General features: G+C 40.7%; 1 protein-coding gene across 9 annotated transcripts in view; it reads right to left on the bottom strand.

The window, feature by feature from the left end:
• Positions 1-19,865, bottom strand: part of B3GNTL1 (UDP-GlcNAc:betaGal beta-1,3-N-acetylglucosaminyltransferase like 1) — a 182,062-nt gene extending 162,197 nt beyond the window's left edge. For 8 of the 9 annotated variants that reach the window (XM_064270431.1, XM_064270434.1, XM_064270436.1 and 5 more), the window contains exons 1-3: positions 19,751-19,865; positions 15,294-15,410; positions 15,093-15,192 (exon numbers count right to left, since the gene is read on the bottom strand). In XM_064270431.1, the coding sequence (XP_064126501.1) occupies positions 15,093-15,192; positions 15,294-15,410; positions 19,751-19,813 (280 nt within the window). In that variant the 5' untranslated portion in view covers positions 19,814-19,865. Of the gene's footprint in view, positions 1-15,092; positions 15,193-15,293; positions 15,411-19,750 lie in introns of those variants that run through there. The other variant, XM_064270438.1, reaches the window with a different exon arrangement.
• Positions 19,866-20,272: the final 407 nt, after the last annotated feature.

The raw sequence follows: 20,272 nt of genomic DNA, 5'->3' as shown, positions 1-20,272 counted from the left end.
TTCTGGAATTCCCATTCTTCGCAATGTTATCTATAATTTGTTATGATCCACACAGACAAATGCCTTTGCATAGTCAATAAAACACAGGTAAACATCCTTCTGGTATTCTCTGCTTTCACCCAGGATCTATCTGATATCACCAATGATATCCCTCGCTCCATGTCCTCTTCTGAATTCGGCCTGAATTTCTCGCAGTTCCCTTTCGATGTACTGCTGCAGTCGCTTTTGAATGATTTTCAGCAAAATTTTTGCTTGTGTGTGATATTAACAATATTGTTGGGTGGGATCACCTTTCTTGGGAATAGGCATAAATACCGATCTCTCCAAGTCCATTAGCCAGGCAGCTGTCTTCCAAATTTCTTGGTATAGACAAATGAGCACTTCCAGCACTGCATCCATTCGTAGAAAACATCTCAGTTGATATTCCATCAATTCCTGGAGCCTTGTTTTTTGCCAATGCCTTCAGTGCAGCTTGGACTTCTTCCTTCAGTACCATTGGTTCCCAATCATACGCTACCTCTTGAAATGGCTGAATGTCGACCAATTCTTTTTGGTATAATGACTCTGTGTATTCCTTCCATATTCTTTTGATGCTTCCTGCTTCGTTTAACATTTTCTCCACAGAATCCTTCAAGTATTACAACTCGAGGCTTGAATTTTTTCTTCAGTTCTTTCAGCTTCAGAAATGCCGAGCGTGTTCTTCCCGTTTGGATTTCTATCTCCGGCTCTTAGCGCATGTCATTACAATACCTTACTTTGTCTTCTCGAACTGCCCTTTGAAATCTTCTGTTCAGTTCTTTTACTTCATCAATTCTCCCTTTTGCTTTAGCTGCTCGATGTTCAACAGCAAGTTTCAGAGTCTCTTCTGACATCCATTTTGGTCTTTCCTGTCTTTCTAATGACGTCTTGCTTTCTTCATGTATGATGTCCTTGATGTCCTTGAATAACTCGTCTGGTCTTTAGTCATTAGTGTTCAATGCATCAAATCTATTTCTGAGATGGGCTCTAAATTCAGGTGGGATATACTCAAGGTCGTACTTTGGCTCTCGTCAGCTTGTCCTAATTTTCTTCAGTTTCAACTTAAACCTGCATAGGAGCAACTGATGGTCTGTTCCACAGTCAGCCCCTGGCCTTGTTCTGACTATGATATTGAGCTTTTCCATCGACTCTTTCCACAGATGTAGTCAATTTGTTTCCTGTGTATTCCATCTGGCAAGGTCCATGTGTATAACTGCCGATTTTGTTGGTGAAAAAAGGTATTTGCAATGAAGAAGTCATTGGTCCTGCAAAATTCTATCATGTGATCTCCACCATTGTTTCTATCACCAAGGCCATATTTTCCAACTATCAATTGTTCTTCTGTTTCTAACTTTTGCATTCCAACTGCCAGTAATTATCAATGCATCCTGATTACATGTCCGATCAATTTCAGACTGTAGAGGCTAGCAAAAATCTTCAATTCTTCATCTTTGGCCTTAATGGTTGGTGCGTAAATCTGAATAACAGTCACATTAACTGGTCTTCCTTGTAGGCATATGGATATTATCTGATCACTGACAGCATTGTACTTCAGGATAGATCTTGAAATGTTCTTTTTGATGATGAATGCAATGCCATTCCTCTTCAAGCTGTCATTCCCGGCACAGTAAACCACATGATTGTGTGATTCAAACTGGCAATACCAGTGCATTTCAGTTCACTAATGCCTAGGACATCAATGTTTATGCGCTCCCTTTCATTTTTGGTGCTTTCCAATTTTCCTAGATTCATACTTCGTACATTCCAGGTTCCGATTATTAATGGATATTTGCAGCTGTTTGCTCTCATTTTGAGTCATGTCACATCAGCAAATGAAGTTCCCAAAAGCTTAACTCCATCCACATCATTAAGGTCAACTCTACTTTTTTTTTTTTTTTTCTACTTTGAGGAGGCAGCTCTTCCCCAGTTATCTTTTAAGTGCCTTCCAACCTGAGGGGCTCATCTTCCAGCACTATATCAGACAATGTTCCACTGCTATTCATAAGGTTTTCACTGGCTAATTCTTTTCGGAATTAGACTGCCGGGTCCTTCTTCCTAGTCTGTCTTAGTCTGGAAATTCAACTGAAACCTGTCCGCCATGGGTGACCCTGCTGGTATCAGAATATTGGTGGCATAGCTTCCAGCATCACAGTACATCACAGGCCCCCACAGTACAACAAACTGACAGACACCTGGGGGACTTTTCTGTACCCAAACAAAAAAAAAGCCAAACCCATTGCTGTTGAGTCAACTCTGACTCATAGCGACCCTATAGGACAGAGTAGAACTGCCCCATAGAGTTTCCAAGGAGTGCCTGGCAGATTTTTATATTGTAATAAAAGCTAAAAAATATGCTTATCTTCAAAGGAATTATAACTGAGTTGGAAGAGGAGCTAAACAATGCCCCATGGTGCTAAGCGAATGATGCTGAAAACAAGTACTATGAAGCTGAAAAGAAGACAAGATCACCTCAAGGGTGAGTTACAAAGGGAACCTGGAGCTGCCAGAGTATAGGCAAAGAGAACGTGGAATATTCCAGAATAGATGATCAGTGGTGATGTGTTCTAGGGACTGCCAGGTGTGTTTAGGGCACAGCCATAGGTTTGGGAAGGTGCACACGAGCCAGCCGCGAAGGTACAGACTATGGGCTAAGACATCTAATTTCACCTTGCAGAAAGGTTTCTGAGTAAGGAATAACATGCTGAAGTTTACATTTTAGCAAGATTCATCAGGATGCTGAGGGCACAGTACATTAAAGGAGGACATTTAGCCCCCAAAACTATGTCCCCAGGCCCACGAGAATAAACATGAGAGGGGAGAAGACACGGGATACAGAGGGGACTTTGAGGGGTACAATACCCAGTGTCTCCAGAAAAGATTGCCAACACCTGATTTGTGTTAACCACAGTTACAGACTTGGCACCACCGAGAAAAACTGCACAGAGTCAAACAGATGAGTGTAGAGAAAAACAATAAATCTCTGGTATTCAAAGATGAGCACACTAACCCTAAGAAGTTGTCAGTGTCAAGCGGGCGCCAGGCTTGTTCCAACCCACACCAGCCACGCCCTGATCTCTGCCTGGAGGAAACCATCTCTGAAGGAGGCAGAGAAGAGCCCAGCAGCTGAGGCTCATCCTGCCAACACTCTGAGCCAAACTCTCAAAGCACCGACACAAGCCCGATCCCTGGGGTGGGGCGAGGACCCTGCCACCATGTTACAAAGAGATGAATGCAGAGCAGTGCCCTCTGTGAGCGCCATCCACACACGGTGGCAGTGATTTCCAGCATTAACCCCAAGAGCCTGGCCAACCAAAATCAGTTAGCAGAATGATTCCAAATTTCAGAGAAGGAAAGGCCAAGGAGCACACTCATTTCATCCCCGGCCCCTGTCGGTCGCTGCCATCAAGATGAATCTCCACCATCACTGCAAAGCAGGACAAGCAGAGAGTGGCAACCCAAGAGTCATATCACACCAAAAGGGTGCCTGCGAAAACGAAACACGGGGAAGGACTTCCCACAATCTAACTTAAGTCACCAATAGTTCTGTCAAAAAGCCACTTTTCAGAGTCGTGTTTTAGGAGGATAAAAATTGATTACATGAATTTGCGTAATGAAGGAAGACATATTTCACCAAGGAAGCTGGAAGTTTCTCACAATGAATCTTGTGTTTGGCAAAGACAAGGAATTTGCTTTAATATTATTGCCTTGAAGAAAGTCAAATGTTTGTGCCAGAGGCCGCTGTCTGGGGAGGCCGGTCCCTTTGTACAGAGGGCGGTTGCCATGGCCACAGCAATAAAAACCCACACTCTGTGAGATGGTAACATTCCTCACTCCTGGAGAGAAGAGGGTGGGATTGTGCGCTATTCTGGTTTTAGCAAGTGACCACATTATTAAGAAATGTTTTGCTCTATTGTGATATAAAATAATAATAAATAATCCCTAATGTGATTTAAATAGGCCAGTACTACTAAAAATAGACACTTTGGGTCTACGTTATCCAACAGTCAATATAGTTCTTCCTATTTTTTTATTTGAAAAAATATTATTACAGGAAAATATGTCCTTTCTGATTTACCAAATTAAATCTGCTTTATTAATGTTTAACATCCAAACTTCGAAAAGACAGCAGGATGACTTGATTTCACAGTACTTCAGCTTGGTTATTCAAATTTGTTTGTACAAGTAATTTTTTTTTCCTGTTGATAGAACACATACAATGTGATATGGCCTAAGTTATATCTAATCTACAAAAAGCATTTTACGAAAGACGACACTTGACTTTAAAATGGAGATTAGACATTCATCAAAATACCTCTAATTTACTTTAAAATGTAAAACATCTTAAATAAAGAAACTAAGTGGTATTCACAGTAATTTTCAAAAACCACAATTTTCTACACACTTTTCCAGAAGCAAGCTGAAATAGATGTTCTACAATAACTTTCATAAAGTTTTCTTTTTTCAAACAAGCTATTAGGATAATGAAAACAAAAAATAATTTGGAAAAAAAAATATTAACATTTTCCAGATACATGAGATGCCGATAGTGGTGGTGGTAACAGCTGCTAACACTTCTCAACGCCTACTTCATGCCGGCCTGTTTTAAAATCTTACATGTGGCAGCTCATTTCACACCTCCACAACACTCCGTGATGAGCACCCATCATTGCGCCCCGTTCGGATAAGGAAGCCGAGGCACAGTGAGGTGGCGGCGGAGTGGCTCCACAGCCCACACTCGCGAGCACTCTGCTCACCACCTCTGGTCCTACATTCTTCGCCATCTCTGCCAAACCTCAGAGCCCCGCAAAGGAGAATCACGACACACACCCCCACAATGAGGCATCACATGTAAAGTTGTTCTGACAACGCCAGAAGATAAAAAACCCACTGCCATTGAGTCCACTCCGACTCATAGTGGCCCTACTGGACGGAGTAGAACTGCCCCATGGAGCTTCCACAGAGCGCCTGCCGGATTCAAACTGCCGACCTCTTGGTTACCAGCCGTAGCGCTTAACCACTGCACCACCAGGGTTTCCTGTCAGAGGATAAGATTGTTCAATACAAACCTTTAAAAATAACAATGTGTTCTTCTTTTAAAGGATCAAGTTTTTAATTACTTTTTATTTTAAATACAATTCTTAAATACTTTACATACTTTTCTGCTTTGTTAAATAGAGTACACTAGACACTATTTGTTAGAAATTTGGTGTGTGGGCAGAAGATTTTGAAAGAGAAGCCTGTTTCACTCTTGAAAGCCAAGCACTCTTAACTCATACCCACTGACGTCTACACACCACTTGTGAAACATAAATAAATAAACGATATTGCCAGGAAACTTGCAAAAAGCAAAGGCATCTCACCCTCTGGGTACTTTCAGGTAGGAGAGAATACACATCTTAAACCATCTTCATGCAGCAGCAAAATTGCTCTTATTGAAAGCCAGTGTTCAGGAATGTTTAAACTAGTTTGAGGGTGGGCCCCAAAGAGCTTTGAGACAGAGAGCCTGGGTACAGACCCTAGACCTGCCAATGACTGGTTGCATTAACTTTAAGTACATTGCCAGTCCTTGCAGAGGTAAGGACAGCACCCACCCCACAGGACTGAGATGAGAACTACATGAGATCCTACAAAGTGAAACCCCAGTGAGAACCAGGATAAGAGGGTGGCTATGACGATGTCGCTGCTGCCCATTGAAGCTGTCCCCAAGGATGGCCAAGCTTCCAAAGGAGTCACCTAAAACTAGCAGAAAAATAAGAAAGGAAATAAAAAGTAATACTAAGGATAAGTGGTGTGCAGGAAGAGCATACTTCATGTCTCCCATTCTGACCTCTCTGAGAACCACCCTGAATGAGCTATCCCTCTACACCTACTAACCTATCCATCACCCAATTTTATCCTGAAAGCACTGGAGGAGTTGCTGAGAGCCTGAGTTTTTACAAGTCACAAGTTACATCTGAACAGGACCCATTAGTGGAGTTAACACTTCCCAGCATTCATGTGAGCTCTTGCCTGGCTACCCCTTGAAATGTTGGGAACTACAAGATTCACTCAGGAGCAAGTCCATATAAAGTAGGTTGAAGCTACCTATTCCTGAGGATATTTTAAAGCAGTGGGTTTTGACCCTGGATACACATCAGAATCTCTTTAGGAAGTTTTTAAAATCTCAATGCCTAGACCATTATCACAGGCCAATTAATGAGAATATCTTCGGGTTGGACCTGGGCATTAGTGTTTTTAAAGCTCCCCAGGTGACTCTAATGGGAAAACAAAGTTGAAGATGGACCACTGTTTTAAAGACAGACATGGTTCCTAATACCTACAGGAGTCCCGTCCATCGGCTACAGATTTATCCTTGGCACTGCCTCTACCTTTGAAACCCCATGCACAGTATGCAGGCATATTTTTTTTCCAAGCTCTAGATGAAAATTTAAAGTCAAACTGAAGGGAGTCTGATACATTACTATTAAAGCTAAGGTAATAAAACTACTTATTCAATATGAAAACAGAGACTACACTTAGACCCAACATCATGAAATTTCAAAACTCAACGCATAAAGAGAAAAATCTAAAATGCTCTCAGAAAAAATACATTCAAAATTACAAGAATCAGAATGACATCAGGTTTTTTAACTTGAAACATGGCACACCAGAAGATGAGTAAATTCCTTTAAAATTCTAAGGAAAATTATTTTGCACCTAGAATTTTATACTCAGCCAAACTGTCAATTCAGCATCAGTACAGAAGACATTTTCAGACATGTAAAAACTCTAAATATTTTATCATCTACATACCAGATAAGGGAAAATTACTTGACAAAGCACTCCAGCAAAATGAAAAAGGAATGTATAAAAAGAATTTAAAAAAAGAAGAAAAAATGGCACTTGAGTAGAGCCTAAAAGAAGAAAATTAAGCTAAGGATAGATTTTAAAGACTCTATTAGATCTTGACACTTGGGAAATTCCCCCAATATGCAGCATGGGTTTAGCAGAAGAGGATTTCAGTTCCTTCTCTGAGTCTAATCCCACTACTTGGTTCTGCAGCAAATAAGAGTTACGTATTTATAACACTGCAAATGCTGTTTTTACATGGTTTAAATTGTTCGTCAACCTATTTGCAAAGCACATACAACAAGTGTTATAGAAGAGAATATAAACATCTTAAACCTTGTTGATGTAAATATACAACAAAAACCCTGAGAGAAAAAATGGAAAAGGAAATGGAAAGTACTTTGGTGTGCTAAACGTTTCATCTTTCATAGCAAGTATCACCAGATATTGTGTAAGTTAAGTAAGTCAAGTAAGGAAAACCAAACAACACTGATTACTTCTAGAGAGTGAGGCTTTTACATTTCATTATAGACCCTACTGTGTGGCTGAATTTCTTTTAACCACATGCTGGCGTTCAAAAAATATATATCTTTTTAATTAATCAAAGCAGACATTTATTTGTGAAAATGAGTACATGGGTCTTTTGGTCACCGAAATACAGGCCACTGGGCTACTTTCTCTGGAAGAGGTTGAGATAAAAGGGAGGCGAATTGCTCTGCACAATCACTGCTTACACGGATGCTGTTCTAGCAAGCCTGAGGCTTCCTGCACTTATCCCTAAACCAGACACACGCAGCACACAGAAAGCTACAGATCAATTTTCCTTATAAGTATAGATTCAAAAATCCTAAAAAAAACTGAATAATTATGCTGTATAAAAATACTATCATCCCATTGCCAGTTTATTTCAGCACTGCAAGCATGGTTCCTTTTTTAAGAAAAATAATAACATAATTTATCATAATAAAAATGTAAGGTGAAAAAAGAAAAAACAACTGATTAGTTTAATAAATACCTAAAAAACATTTAACAAAATTCAAAACTGATGCCTTATTTTCTGAAGGCTTAGGGGCCCTGGTGACACAGTGGTTAAGCATTTGGCTGCTAACTGAAAGGTCCGCGGTTCGAAACCACCAGCTGCTCCTTGGAAACCCGATGGGCAGTTCTACAACTCAACGGCAACAGGTGTTTAATAAGTCAAGAATAGCAAGTTAACTTGATAAAGGATATCTATCAGAGAGTAATAGTAAATATCATACTTAACACTGAAAGACTAGAAACATGCCCACTAAATCAGGGACAAAAAGAGGATTCAGCTGTCATTAATGTGATTCTACAATGTTCTTACAGATATCCTAATATGATTGAAACTATGAAAAAATGAAGTGTAAAATTAGAAGAAAATAAGAGACGAATTTGTTCAGTATCAGACTTGGATAGAAAATCCAAAGTAACTGAAAAATTATTAGAGTTGGATAAAAATTAAACTGATGACCCACCCACCCACCCAATTCCAACACTAGAAATGACACACAAACAAACAAAACAGTAAGACTCTGAAGACTTAATCTGAAAGCTGCAGGAACCTCTACAGGAGACAGAAGGGTGCTGTAACCTAGCGTGGGAGGCAAGTCAAACACCCGGGTCCAGGGGATATTGGGAAGGCCTTTTGGACTGTACTCCTGTATCTAACCAACACTGCTCAAAGAAGCTGACTGCCCACTCCATCACCATGAAGGAAAGGGTAATATCACGATGGAAGGAGTTCTTCCAACAAATGCACAAGACCAGCTATCTCAGGCCTTCTCCTTTCCTTCTCCCTCTCCACTGGGAAAAGGTAAAGGGACTGCATAGAAGGGAGGAAGGTGGAAGGAGGGCAGGAGGGGAGGAAGTACAAATGCAGTACAGAAAGGATACTGGAAGGGCAAGCTCACCTGTATAGGAGGGTGGTAGCCTTGGACAGCAAACAGGAACTAAGGAAGGGTAATCAAGCTTGTGATGTTGGGGTTTCTTCATCACAGGGCCCACCCACCCACCAATACTCAAATGTGCCAGGAAAGGAAAAAGCTAGGACCTGGAACTTACTTCTTCCCCCAGGCTACACATTGTCAGCCAAAGTACGAAATAACCCTGAACTCACAACAACAAAATAACAAGATATTAGAGGAGAGTATGTGCCATAAAAGAGATTATAGACTATACAACCTAAAACCAACAAAAAAGATGGCTTAGTAAGGGTTCTCTAGAGAAAAAGAACCAGTTTTATTTATATATATAATATACACACACGTATATATAGAGAGAGAGAGAGAGAGAGAAAGAGCACACACTAGCTTTATTTTGAGGAATTAGTTCACACGATTGTAGCAGCTGGCAAGTCCAAAATCTGTAGGTCAGGAGACAGGCTGGAAGTTCTGGCAGTCTTGTGTACCAAAACCAACTGGTTAGGTAGCAGGATAAAGATGGCATTCTGGTAAGATGTCTATTTATATCTGGAGGCACAATACTCCCCCAGGAAACCTCTATTTTTGCTTTTAAGGCCTTCAACTGATTGGATGAGGCCTACCCACATGTCATGGATTGAACCGTATCCCCAAAAATATCTGTCAACTTGGCAAAGTCATAATTCCCGGAATTGTATGATTGTCTACCATTTTATCATCTGATGTAATTTCCCTATGTGTTGTAAATCCCATCACCATGATGTAACAAGATGGATTTGCGGCAGTTATATTGATGAGATCTACAAGATAAGACAGTGTCTTAAACCAATCTCTTGAGAAATAAAAGAGAAGCGAGCAGAGAGACATGGGGACCTCATACCATGAAGAATGAACAGCAGGAGCAAGTGTCCTTTGGACCTGGGGTCCCTGCGCTGAGAAGCTCCTCGACTAGAAGACTGATGACAAGGACCTTCCTCCAGAGCCAAGAAGAGAAAGCCTTCCCCTGGAGCCAATGCCCTGAATTTAGGCTTGAATTTGGGCTTGTGAGAGAATCAATTTCTCTTTGTTAAAGCCATCCACTTGTGGTATTTCTGTTACAGCAGCACTAGATGACTAAGACACCACATTATGGAGAATAATCTGCTTTATGTAAGGCTAACTGATTTAATGACATACAAATACTTTGTAACAACATCTAGACTAGTGTTTGATCAAACGACTGGACAACACAGCCTAGTCAAGTTGACATATAAAACTAACCATTAAAAAAAAAAAAAACCATTACAGCAGGATAAATGCAACAGGCTATATACCTGTTTTCCTTTCTGTTCTTAGCTTCTTTAAAAGACATAAAATTACACAAAGTAATAATTATTTAATAATGTACTGCTGGGTTTCTAACACTTATATATGTGATATGTATAAAAATAATGCCACAAAAAGGTGAGGAAAGGAACAGAGCTATACAGAAGTAATGTTTCTACATCTCACTGGAATTAAGTTAACATAAACCTGAAGTTGTTTCTGGTAAGTTAAATGTATATGGTAAGCTCCAGAGCAACTATAAAGAATAGTGAAAAAAATCATTATAAGGATCAAATAATCCAAAACTACTAAAGAAGGTATAGAGGAACAAAAAGACATGAGACGTAAAAAACCAAAAAGTAAAATGGCAGGTGTAAATCCAACTATATCAATAACAACGTCAGAGTGACACCACTGAAAATGGCAGAAGAAGTAACTTCAGAACTCTATCCCTCCACAAAAGCAACAATTAAGCTAGCAGAAACTGTCAGAATCAATTTTTCAGGACTCTTGAATCTAATCAAAGACAACAAGGGGAATACTTAATGAAGAACAAAGCTGCTAAATTTCCATAAAAGAAGGCTGCAGCATTTTAACTTCCCTACCCACCACCCCTCACTATCCAGCTGAGCACTGGCTTGGGGAGATGAGGGCTTTGAAAAGGTCCTGTGCATACCAGGGAATCTAGAAGGCCATGTGCATTCCCAGGACTGGACACACGCTCAGAAAAGACCTGAGAAGACCTTAGGCTTTCACCTTTTCTTCAAAAAAAAAAAAATCAAGAAAAAATGGCACATGGGTTATGTTTAGGCTTCATGCAAACAGGAAGTAAAAGTTAAGGCACAGATGTAAACAGCTTGTCTAAGCATTGAAGGTATGCCCCAACACAGAGCCCAGGGTCAATTTGCAAAAACTGGGAGAGCAATTCCCTACCTTGGTTCCAAGAGTTTAAGGCTATCTCAGTCAATCACTAGCTGGTCACTAAGCTAACAGAATACACTGCAGTGACCATGCAAGACAAAGAACACAGGTCTATAAAAAAAATCATTTGGAAAGGTCAATAAACAAACTACAACCCAGAATGAGTAGCAGCAAAATCCCTGGGGAGGGGATAGAGTAGTCGGATTTCCAGAGTTAACACATAATAATACTCAAAACATTATTTAAAAAAAAATACAAGTTATGCAAAGAAAAAAGAAAATACAGCACATTCACAGGGAAAAAAAAAAAGCAATTAATAAAATCTAACCCTGTTTTTTTTTTTTTTTAACCCTGAGGAACACAAGACATTGGACTTAATAGGAAAAGACTTCAAATCAACTGTCTTAAATATGTTTAAAGAGATAAACCATGGACAAAGAGCTAAAGGAAATCAGGAGAATGATGTCTTGCCAAGACTAAATATCAATAAAGAGATAGAAACTATAAAACCAAATACAAATCTGGAATTGAAAAATACAATAATTGAAAATTTCACTAGAGAGATTCAACAAAAGATTTGAGCAGGCAGAAAAAAGAACCAACAAACTTGAAGATAGGTCAATAGTGGTTATCTAGTCCGAGGAGCAGAAAGAAAAAAAGAATTGGGTAAAATGAACACAGCTTAAGAGACCCTTAAACCAAACGCAAAACCAAACCCACTGCCATCGAGTCGATTCCGACTCATAGCAACCCTACAGGACAGAGTAGAACTGCCCGGTAGAGTTTCCAAGGAGCACCTGGAAGGATTTGAACTGCCAGCCTCTTGGTTAACAGCGGTAGTACTTAACCACTACGCCATCAGAGTTTCCAAGAGACCCTTAGGACACCATAAAGCATATCAACACACACATAATGGGAGTCTTAGAAGGAGAGGAGAGAGAGAAACGGCAGAAAGAATATCTGAAGAAATAATGACTGAAAGCTTCCTGAGTTTGATGAAACACCCTTCTCTACACATCTGAGGGGCTCAACAAACTCCAAGTAGGATAAACTCAAAAAAATCCACAGAGATTTTTTGCATGACACATTATAATCAAACTTTTGAGAGTTAACGACAAAGAGAGAATCCTGAAAGCATCAAAAGGGAAGCAACTCATCAAGTGGAAGGGATCCCCAATATCTCATTACAAATCATGGAGGCCCAAGGGCAGTAAGCAGGATGACGTTTAAAACACTGAAAGAAAAAAATCTGCCAACCAAGAATTCTGTATCTGGCCAACTATCTTTCAAAAATGAAGGTGAAATTAAAACATTCCAAGATAAATCAAAACTGAGTGTTCATCGCTAGCAGATCCGACCTATAAGAAATCTCAAACAGAGTCCTTCAGGCTAAATGAAGGACACAAGACAGTAACTTAAAGCCGTGTGAAGAAATAAATACCACCAGTGAAGTTAACTGCATAGGCAAACATAAAAGCCAGTATTATTTTATTTTTGGCTTGAGTGTGTTCTTTTTTTCCTACATGATTTAAAAGACAAATATATAAAACAATAATTATACTTAGATTAAGGCAGAAAGAAATGAAAGAGAGAATCAATAAAACTAAAAGTTGGCTCCTTGAAAAAAATTAACAAAATTGGCAAACCTTTAGCTAGACTAAGTGAAAAACAAGACTCAAATTACTAAAATTAGAAATGAAAGCAGGAATATTATCACCAACCTTACGGAAATAAAAAGGATTATAAGAAATAGTACAAGCAATTGCATGTCAATAAATTAGACAATCTAGTCAAAATGGGAAAATTTCTAGAAATACACTGATTACTAAAACTGACTTAAGAAAAAACAGAAAACCCGAACAGACCTATAACAGTAAAGGGATTGAATCATTGGTCAAAAACTTCCCAACAAATCAAAGTCCAGGATCAGATGGAGTCACTGGTGAATTCTACCAAAACATTTAAAGAATTAGCACCAAACCTTCCCAAGCTCTTCTAAAATACATGAAAGAAAAATATACTTCCTAACTCATTCTATGAGGCCAGCATTACCCTAGTAATGAAGCCAGACAAAGGTACTACCAAAAAAAAAGAAACTACAGAGCAACATCCCTTAAGAATATAGATGCAAAAATCCTCAACAAAACACTGCCAAATGAAATCCAACAGCATAGTAAAAGGACTGTACACCATTATCAAGTGTGATTCATCCCCAGAATGCAAAGTTGGTTCAACATATAAAATCAATCAATATAATACACCACATTAACAAAATGAAGACACACACACACACGACCATTTCAACTGACGCAGAAAAGGCATTTGGCAAAATCCAACACCCTTTCATGATTAAAAAAAAAAACTCAACAAACTAGGAAAAGAAGAGAGCTTCTTTAGGACGATAAAGAGCATTTATTTAAAAAAAAAAAAAAAAAAAAAACAACTGACAGCTAACATCGTTCTGAATGGTGAAAGACTGAAAGCTTTCCCCCTAGAATGAGAAATAAGACAAGGATGCCCATTTTCACCACTTCTATTCAACACTGTATTAGAAGTTCTAGCCAGGTCAATTAGGCAAGAAAAAGAAATAAAGCATCCAAATTGTAAAGGAAGAAGTAAAACAACACTCACAGATTACATGATCTCATATATAGAAAATCCTAAGGAATCCACACACCCACACAAAAAGTCTCTTAGAGCTAATAAATGAACTCAGTAAAGCTCCAAGATAAAAAATCAACACAAAAAATTATGTTGTATTTCTATACACTTGCAAGGAACTATCTGAATAAGAAATTTAGAAAAAAATTCTACCTACAATAGCATCGGAATGAATAAAATACTTAGGAATCAATTTAACCACGGAGGTTCAACACTAAAAACTACAAAGCACTGATAAAAGAAATTAAACAACATGTAAATAACTGGAAAGATGCTCTGTGTTCACGGGTGAAAAGACTTAATATTGTTAAGATGACAATACTCCCCAAATTCATCTATGAATTCAAAGGCATTTTTTGCAAAAGTGGAAAAACTGATCTTAAAATTCGTATGAAATTCCAAGGGATCCTAAACAGTCAAAATTATTTTCAAAGTAGGAAGACTCACATTTCCTGCTTTCAAAACTTACTACAAAGCTACAGTAATCGAAACAGAGTGGTACTGGTGTAAGGACAGACATAAAGATCAATGGAATAAAAAGAGAGTCCAGAAATATTCCCACACATCTATGCTTAAATGAAATAAAAAAGATCAGAATTAAAACATAAAAAAAAAAAAAACACAGAAAATCAATGAAACCTGGTTCTTTAAGATTTCTAAACTAGACAAAAAAACTAATGTCACAGAAAGAGAACTCTGACCAGTAGCGGTGACCGATAATGACTAACCAGCCTAAAAAACAGAAACGCCCAACAGTTTTGTTAGAGTGAATAAGAATGAATAGTTGTGCTACACAAAGCCTTATCAAAATACTAAAAATTTAGGCCCAGTAGGTTCTCAGTAAGGAGCCCCAGTGGCACAATGGTTAAGTGCTCCACTGCTATCTGAAAAGTTATCAATTTAAACCCAGCCAGCGGCTCTGTGGGAAAAAGATGTAGTAATCTGCTCGTGTAAAGACTACAGGCTTAGAAAGCCCACGGGGCACTTCTATTCTGTCACATGGGGTTGCTGTGAGTCATCACCTAACAACAACAGGTTCTCACTTAGTGGTAGACTTTACTGAGAATACTTTTCACCAGGATTTAAACAACATGAAACTACTCAAGTATGTAAACTGATCAGACTATTGATTATAGGAAAACCTCGTGGCGTATTGGTTAAGACGTACAGCTGCGAACCAAAAGGTAAGCAGTTCGAATTCACCAGGTTCTCCTTGGATACCCTATAGGGCAGTTCTGCTCTGTCCTATAGGGTCGCTGTAAGTCGGAATCGACTCGACGGCAACGGGTTTGGCTTGGTTTTGGTTTTACTCTGTCCTGTAGGGTTGCTATGAGTTGGAATTGACTCGACGGCGGTAGGTTTGGTTACGGGTTTACTGATTATAACTGAACAGTAAATAATCATGTGTTTACCAACCTCCTCGAGGAGAAGGAGAATCATGACCTCCAATGACCACAAGGATACCAGAATCTTCTAACTTCACTTTCCATTTTTCAATGACAGTCATAGACTTGTCCTGAAAGCACAATGATATTGGCAGATCAGGAAACTGACTTCAGAACACTCTAACCTGAATTATACCAGGGTTAAGTAACCCAACAGGAAATTCATAAATACCTTACTGGCATCGTTGAAAACAGAAAGCTCCATGGTGCCTTCAAAGTCCTGGTGCAAAACAGACCTCAAGCAGTCATCCAACCAACATTCAGCATTGTGGACTGGGAGGATAATAGACTGGAATTGAAAAGAAATGGATTGACAAACAGAAAACTAAATTCCCTTTCCACTGCCCTAATTTATTTCCCCATTACCATCAGCACAACACTCATTTCCAAAGGGCAAGGCCCGATTTGCAGAATAAATGGAATAAGGTTTCCAAAGAAAGAATATATCCTGACAAACAAAAGGTGTCTCTTCCTTCTCATCGAGCCCATAACATTCCTTTGCTCTGTGAGATTTCTGTATTAGATTTTGTGAATTGGTTGCTCTGATGCTTTTAAAAGGAAAAAAAAAAAAAATCTGAAAGGCACCAAAAATTTTTTTCAGTAGTAAATTCAATGTGTTTTTCCAATCATCAATTATAAACACCAACATTTTGTTTGTATCTGTGTATCTTCTAACCCGCTCATGAAAATAATGGACAGGTCCTTTTTTTGGCAGGATAAGCATTTCCAGTCAACCAGAATGTTAAGAGAAACCGCAACAAAGAAATCCTTTTAAGTACCCCCTAACACAACGCTTTAACAAAGTAACTGGTGAGGGGGGTACATTTAAAGAACCCAGCTGGGCAAATGGTACATGGGAAATTCATTTCTTCCTTCCTTTGTTCTCCCTTAGTTTAGAGCTGATTTGACACTGGAGTTACTCTTTTCTTATAGACCCCAATGGATAAAACACATAATTTCTAAAGTAATACAGAGTAAAAACAGTGAAACTTGACAGTAAGAATCTACCAACAAAACAACTGATTACCGGAATTGAGTCTTAATTTTACACATTACCATATTAAGCAACCCAAAAGTTACAAATTAGTCCTCATCCTTGAGTCTATGCCCTAATACATAGAAGCAACACATTCCTAAACAAGAAAATAAAATAGTCAGGTGAGTGTGTATACGTGTGTTATATATACAAATATATATTTCATATACATATACATGATTTTCAAATTATTAATTTTGAATAAAAAGGTCATTAAAAAGACAGGAAAAGAAGAAAAGACCAAAATGGGTTTCAGAAGAGACTGAAACTTGCTCGTGAATGTAGAGCAGCTAAAGCAAAAAGAAGAAATGATGAAGTACGAGTTGAACAGAAGATTTCAAAGGGCAGCTCTAGAAGAGAAAGTATTATAATGAAATGTGCAAACACCTGGAATTAGGAAACCCAAAGGGAAGAACATGCTCAGCATTTCTCAAGCTGAAAGAACTGAAGAAAAAATTGAAGCCTCAAGTTGCAATATTGATGAATTCTTTGGAAGAAAGATGTGACAATCTGCTTCTGTAAAGATTTACCCAGCCTCGCAAAACCTATGGAGTAGTTCTACTCTGTCCTAGAGGGTCACTATGAGTCGGAATCGACGCGATGGCAGTGCGTTTGGTTTTTGGTTTTTATGGGCAAAATGGTGAACCATGCAGGAAGCATCAAAAGAAGATGGAAGGAAAACAGAATAACTGCACCAAAGAATTGGTCGACATTGAACCATTTCAGGAGGTAGCATCTGATCAAGAACTGATGGTGCTGAAGGAAGAAGTCCAAGATGCATTGAAGGCACTGGCGAAAAACAAAGCTCCGGGAATTCGACGGAGTATCAGTTGAGATGTTTCAACAAACAGATGCAACATCGGAAGCATTCACTCATCTATGCCAAGAAATTTGGAAGACAGCTACCTGGACAACTGACTGGAAGAAATGCATATTTGTGCCCATTCCAAAGAAAAGTGATCCAACAGAATGTGGAAATTAATAAACAATATTATTAATATCACATGCAAGTAAAATTCTGCCAAAGATAATTCAAAAACAGCTGCAGCAGGATATCAACAGGGAACTGCCACAAATTTAAGATGAACTCAGAAGAGAACGTGGAACGAAGAATATCATTGCTGATGTCTGATGGATCCTGGCTGAGAGCAGAGAATACAAGAAGGATGTTGACCTGTGTTTTATTGACTATGCAATGGCATCCGGCTGTGTGGATCATAACAAATTATGAATAACACTGCGAAGAATGGGAATTTCAGAACACTTAATTGTGCTCATGAGGAATCTTTACACAGATCAAGAGGCAGTTATTCAAACAGAACAAGGGGATACTGTGTGGTTTAAAGTCAGGAAAGGTGTGTGTCAAGGTTGTATCCTTTTGCCATACCCGTTCAATCTATATGCTGAGCAAAGAATGGGAGAGGCTGGATTGTATGAAGAATAGGGCATTGGGACTGGAGAAAGACTCATTAACAAGTTTGATGCAGATGACACAGCCTTGCTTGCTGAAAGTGAAGAGGACTTGAAGGACTTACTGATGAAGATCAAAGACCACAGCCTTCAGTATGGATTACCCCTCAACATAAAAAAAAAATAAAAATCCTCACAACTGGACCAATAACCAGTATCATGATAAACAGAGAAAAGATTTAAGTTGTCAAGGATTTCATTTCACTTGGATCCACAATCAACACCCACTGAAGCAGCAGTCAAGAAATCAAATGACATAATGCTTTGGGCAAATCTGCTGCAAAAGTGTTAAAAAGCAAAGATGTCAGTTTGACTAAAGTATGCCTGACCCAAAACATAGTGTTTTTCAATTGCCTCATATTCACGGGAAAGCCGGGTAATGAATTAGGAAGACTGAAGAACTGATGCCTTTGAATTACGGTGTTGGGGAAGAATATTGACTATGCCATGGACGGCCAAAAGAACATACAAGTCTGTCTTGGAAGAAGTACAGCCAGAATGCTCCTCAGAAGCAAGGATGGCGAGACTTTGTCTCACATACTTGGACGTTATCAGGAGGGATTAGTCCCTGGAGAAGGAAGTCATGCTTGGTACATGGTCAGCAAAGAGGAAGACCCTCAACGAGATGCACTGACACAGTGGCTGCAACAATAGGCTCAAACAGCAAGGACTGAGAGGATGGCACAGGACTAAGCAGGGTCGCTATGTACACGGCATCTAACAATAAATCTGAATGTGGTTATAAAAAGCTTTATAGAAATGAGTAAGGAAAATATAATTCAGTCCAGTTCTTCCCTGATGAAACCACACTCTGAGGAATCCAACAGTGATATCCTCTCCTGGATATGTGTATGATCCATAAAACTAGTTCCCTAATTTACTCATGCATTTACTTTAGGGAAACCCTGGTGGTGGTGTGGTTAAGAGCTACAGCTCCTAACCCAAAAGTCGGCAGTTCGAATCCACCAGGTGCTCCTTGGAAACTCTATGGGGCAGTTCTACTCTGTCCTATAGGGTCGCTATAAGTCGGGATCAACTGGACAGCAACGGGTTTGGTTTTTTGGTTTTATTTACTTTAGAAGTACTTTTCAAAGAAAAAGGTAACGAAAAGAATATTGTTACTGTCCTAAAAGATCTGTAATACAAACTATATGGTGATTTTTTGGTCAAAAAATCAAAAAATTTATCAACATCAGCGTTGTTAAATCTTTGTCTTCTATTTTAGTAAAACAAAAACAAACTATCCTATTGCTGAACCTCCGGACTATTTCTATTACTAAGTAATAATACATCTCGTCGTGGTTACTGACTACAGCAGCCTCTAGAGTCAGGGTGAGGTCCGAACCCTGAGGCCGAGTTCGCTCCAGCCCCAGCCTTTCGTTCAGGGCAGGTGTGCTGTTCACCATGTGGCCAGGTAAGGTGGCTGACCTCTCCCACACCTGGTCCCTGGAGCTACAACTGAGAGACCAGAGTGATAATGAGCTGTGCTCCTATCCTTGTGGTTTCAAACCCAGTAAGAGACAGGCCCTTTGCTTGGGAGCATTCGCGGAAAGGAGGGAAAGTTAAATCACCCGATAACCATAAAACTCCTTCCACCATAACCTCACTTTCTCTGGTGCTTAGACGTTGTCTTGGGCGGAGAATTGGTCTTACAGGGTTTAAATAAATAAAGACCGGGAAGACAGGAAAAGGGCGAGGGAGGGGGCGGGGAGAGGGGAGGAGGGCGGGGTCGGGAGGGGGGGCCAGAGACCGGGGGCGGGGAGAGGGGAGGAGGACGAGGTCCGAAGGGGGGGACTAGAGACCGGGGGCGGGGCAGGGGGCGGGGAGAGGGGGAGGAGGACGGGGTGCGAAGGGGGGGACCAGAAACCGGGGGCGGGGGAGGGGGCGGGGAATGTGGAGGAGGACGGGGTCGGGAGGGGATACCAGAGACCGGGGGCGGCGAAGGGGGCGGGGAGAGGGGAGGAAGACGGGGTCGAGGGGGGACCAGAGACCGGGTGCGGGGGAAGGGAGTAAGGTGGGGGAGGGGAGGGGAGGGAGAGACATGAGAGGGCACGGGCAAGGAGCAGAGCTGAAGGGAGAAGGGCAGGAAGTCCTCGGGCTCCTCCCCGCGGCCCGGCACCTACCACCTGGGCCCGCGGGGACCCCAGAGGGGGCACAGCGGTGACTGAGTCCCCGGGCGCCTGCATGGCCAGCCTGGCTCCTCCTCCGCCCACGCGGGCAACCCCGTTCGTGCGTCGTCTCCGCCTCAGCCTACGGTGAATGCGCGTGCGCGGCCCCGTGTCGGGGGGGGGGGCGGGCCCGGCGCCGAGGCTGCCTCGGATTGGTTTACAGAGACGTCGATTCCGCGGGAGGGGGCGGGGCAAGCGGCCCGCGACGAGTGGAGCGACGCGGCCTAGAGAGGCCGGCGGCGGGCGAGGCTGACTCGGCTGGAGGACCCGGCTGGAGGAGTCGGACTCGGCTGGTGCCGGCCCGCATGGCTTCTGTTGCCCTCCCTTTAGATCCTCAGTTCTTGCTGCACTCGCCGGAGAGCATCGATAACTAGTCGTGACGTCTTCTCTAACACAAAAGTTATAAAGATGCTTCGTAGTGGGGAAGGTGGTGTGAGAATGCGCCGAGCTTAAGGGTGTGACTCGGAAGCCGTGTGA

The sequence above is a fragment of the Loxodonta africana genome, chromosome 18, assembly GCF_030014295.1.
Source record: "Loxodonta africana isolate mLoxAfr1 chromosome 18, mLoxAfr1.hap2, whole genome shotgun sequence".
NCBI lineage: Eukaryota > Metazoa > Chordata > Mammalia > Proboscidea > Elephantidae > Loxodonta > Loxodonta africana.
The sequence above is the reverse complement of the archived record's forward strand: the minus strand, read 5'-3'. Positions and strand labels throughout refer to the sequence as shown.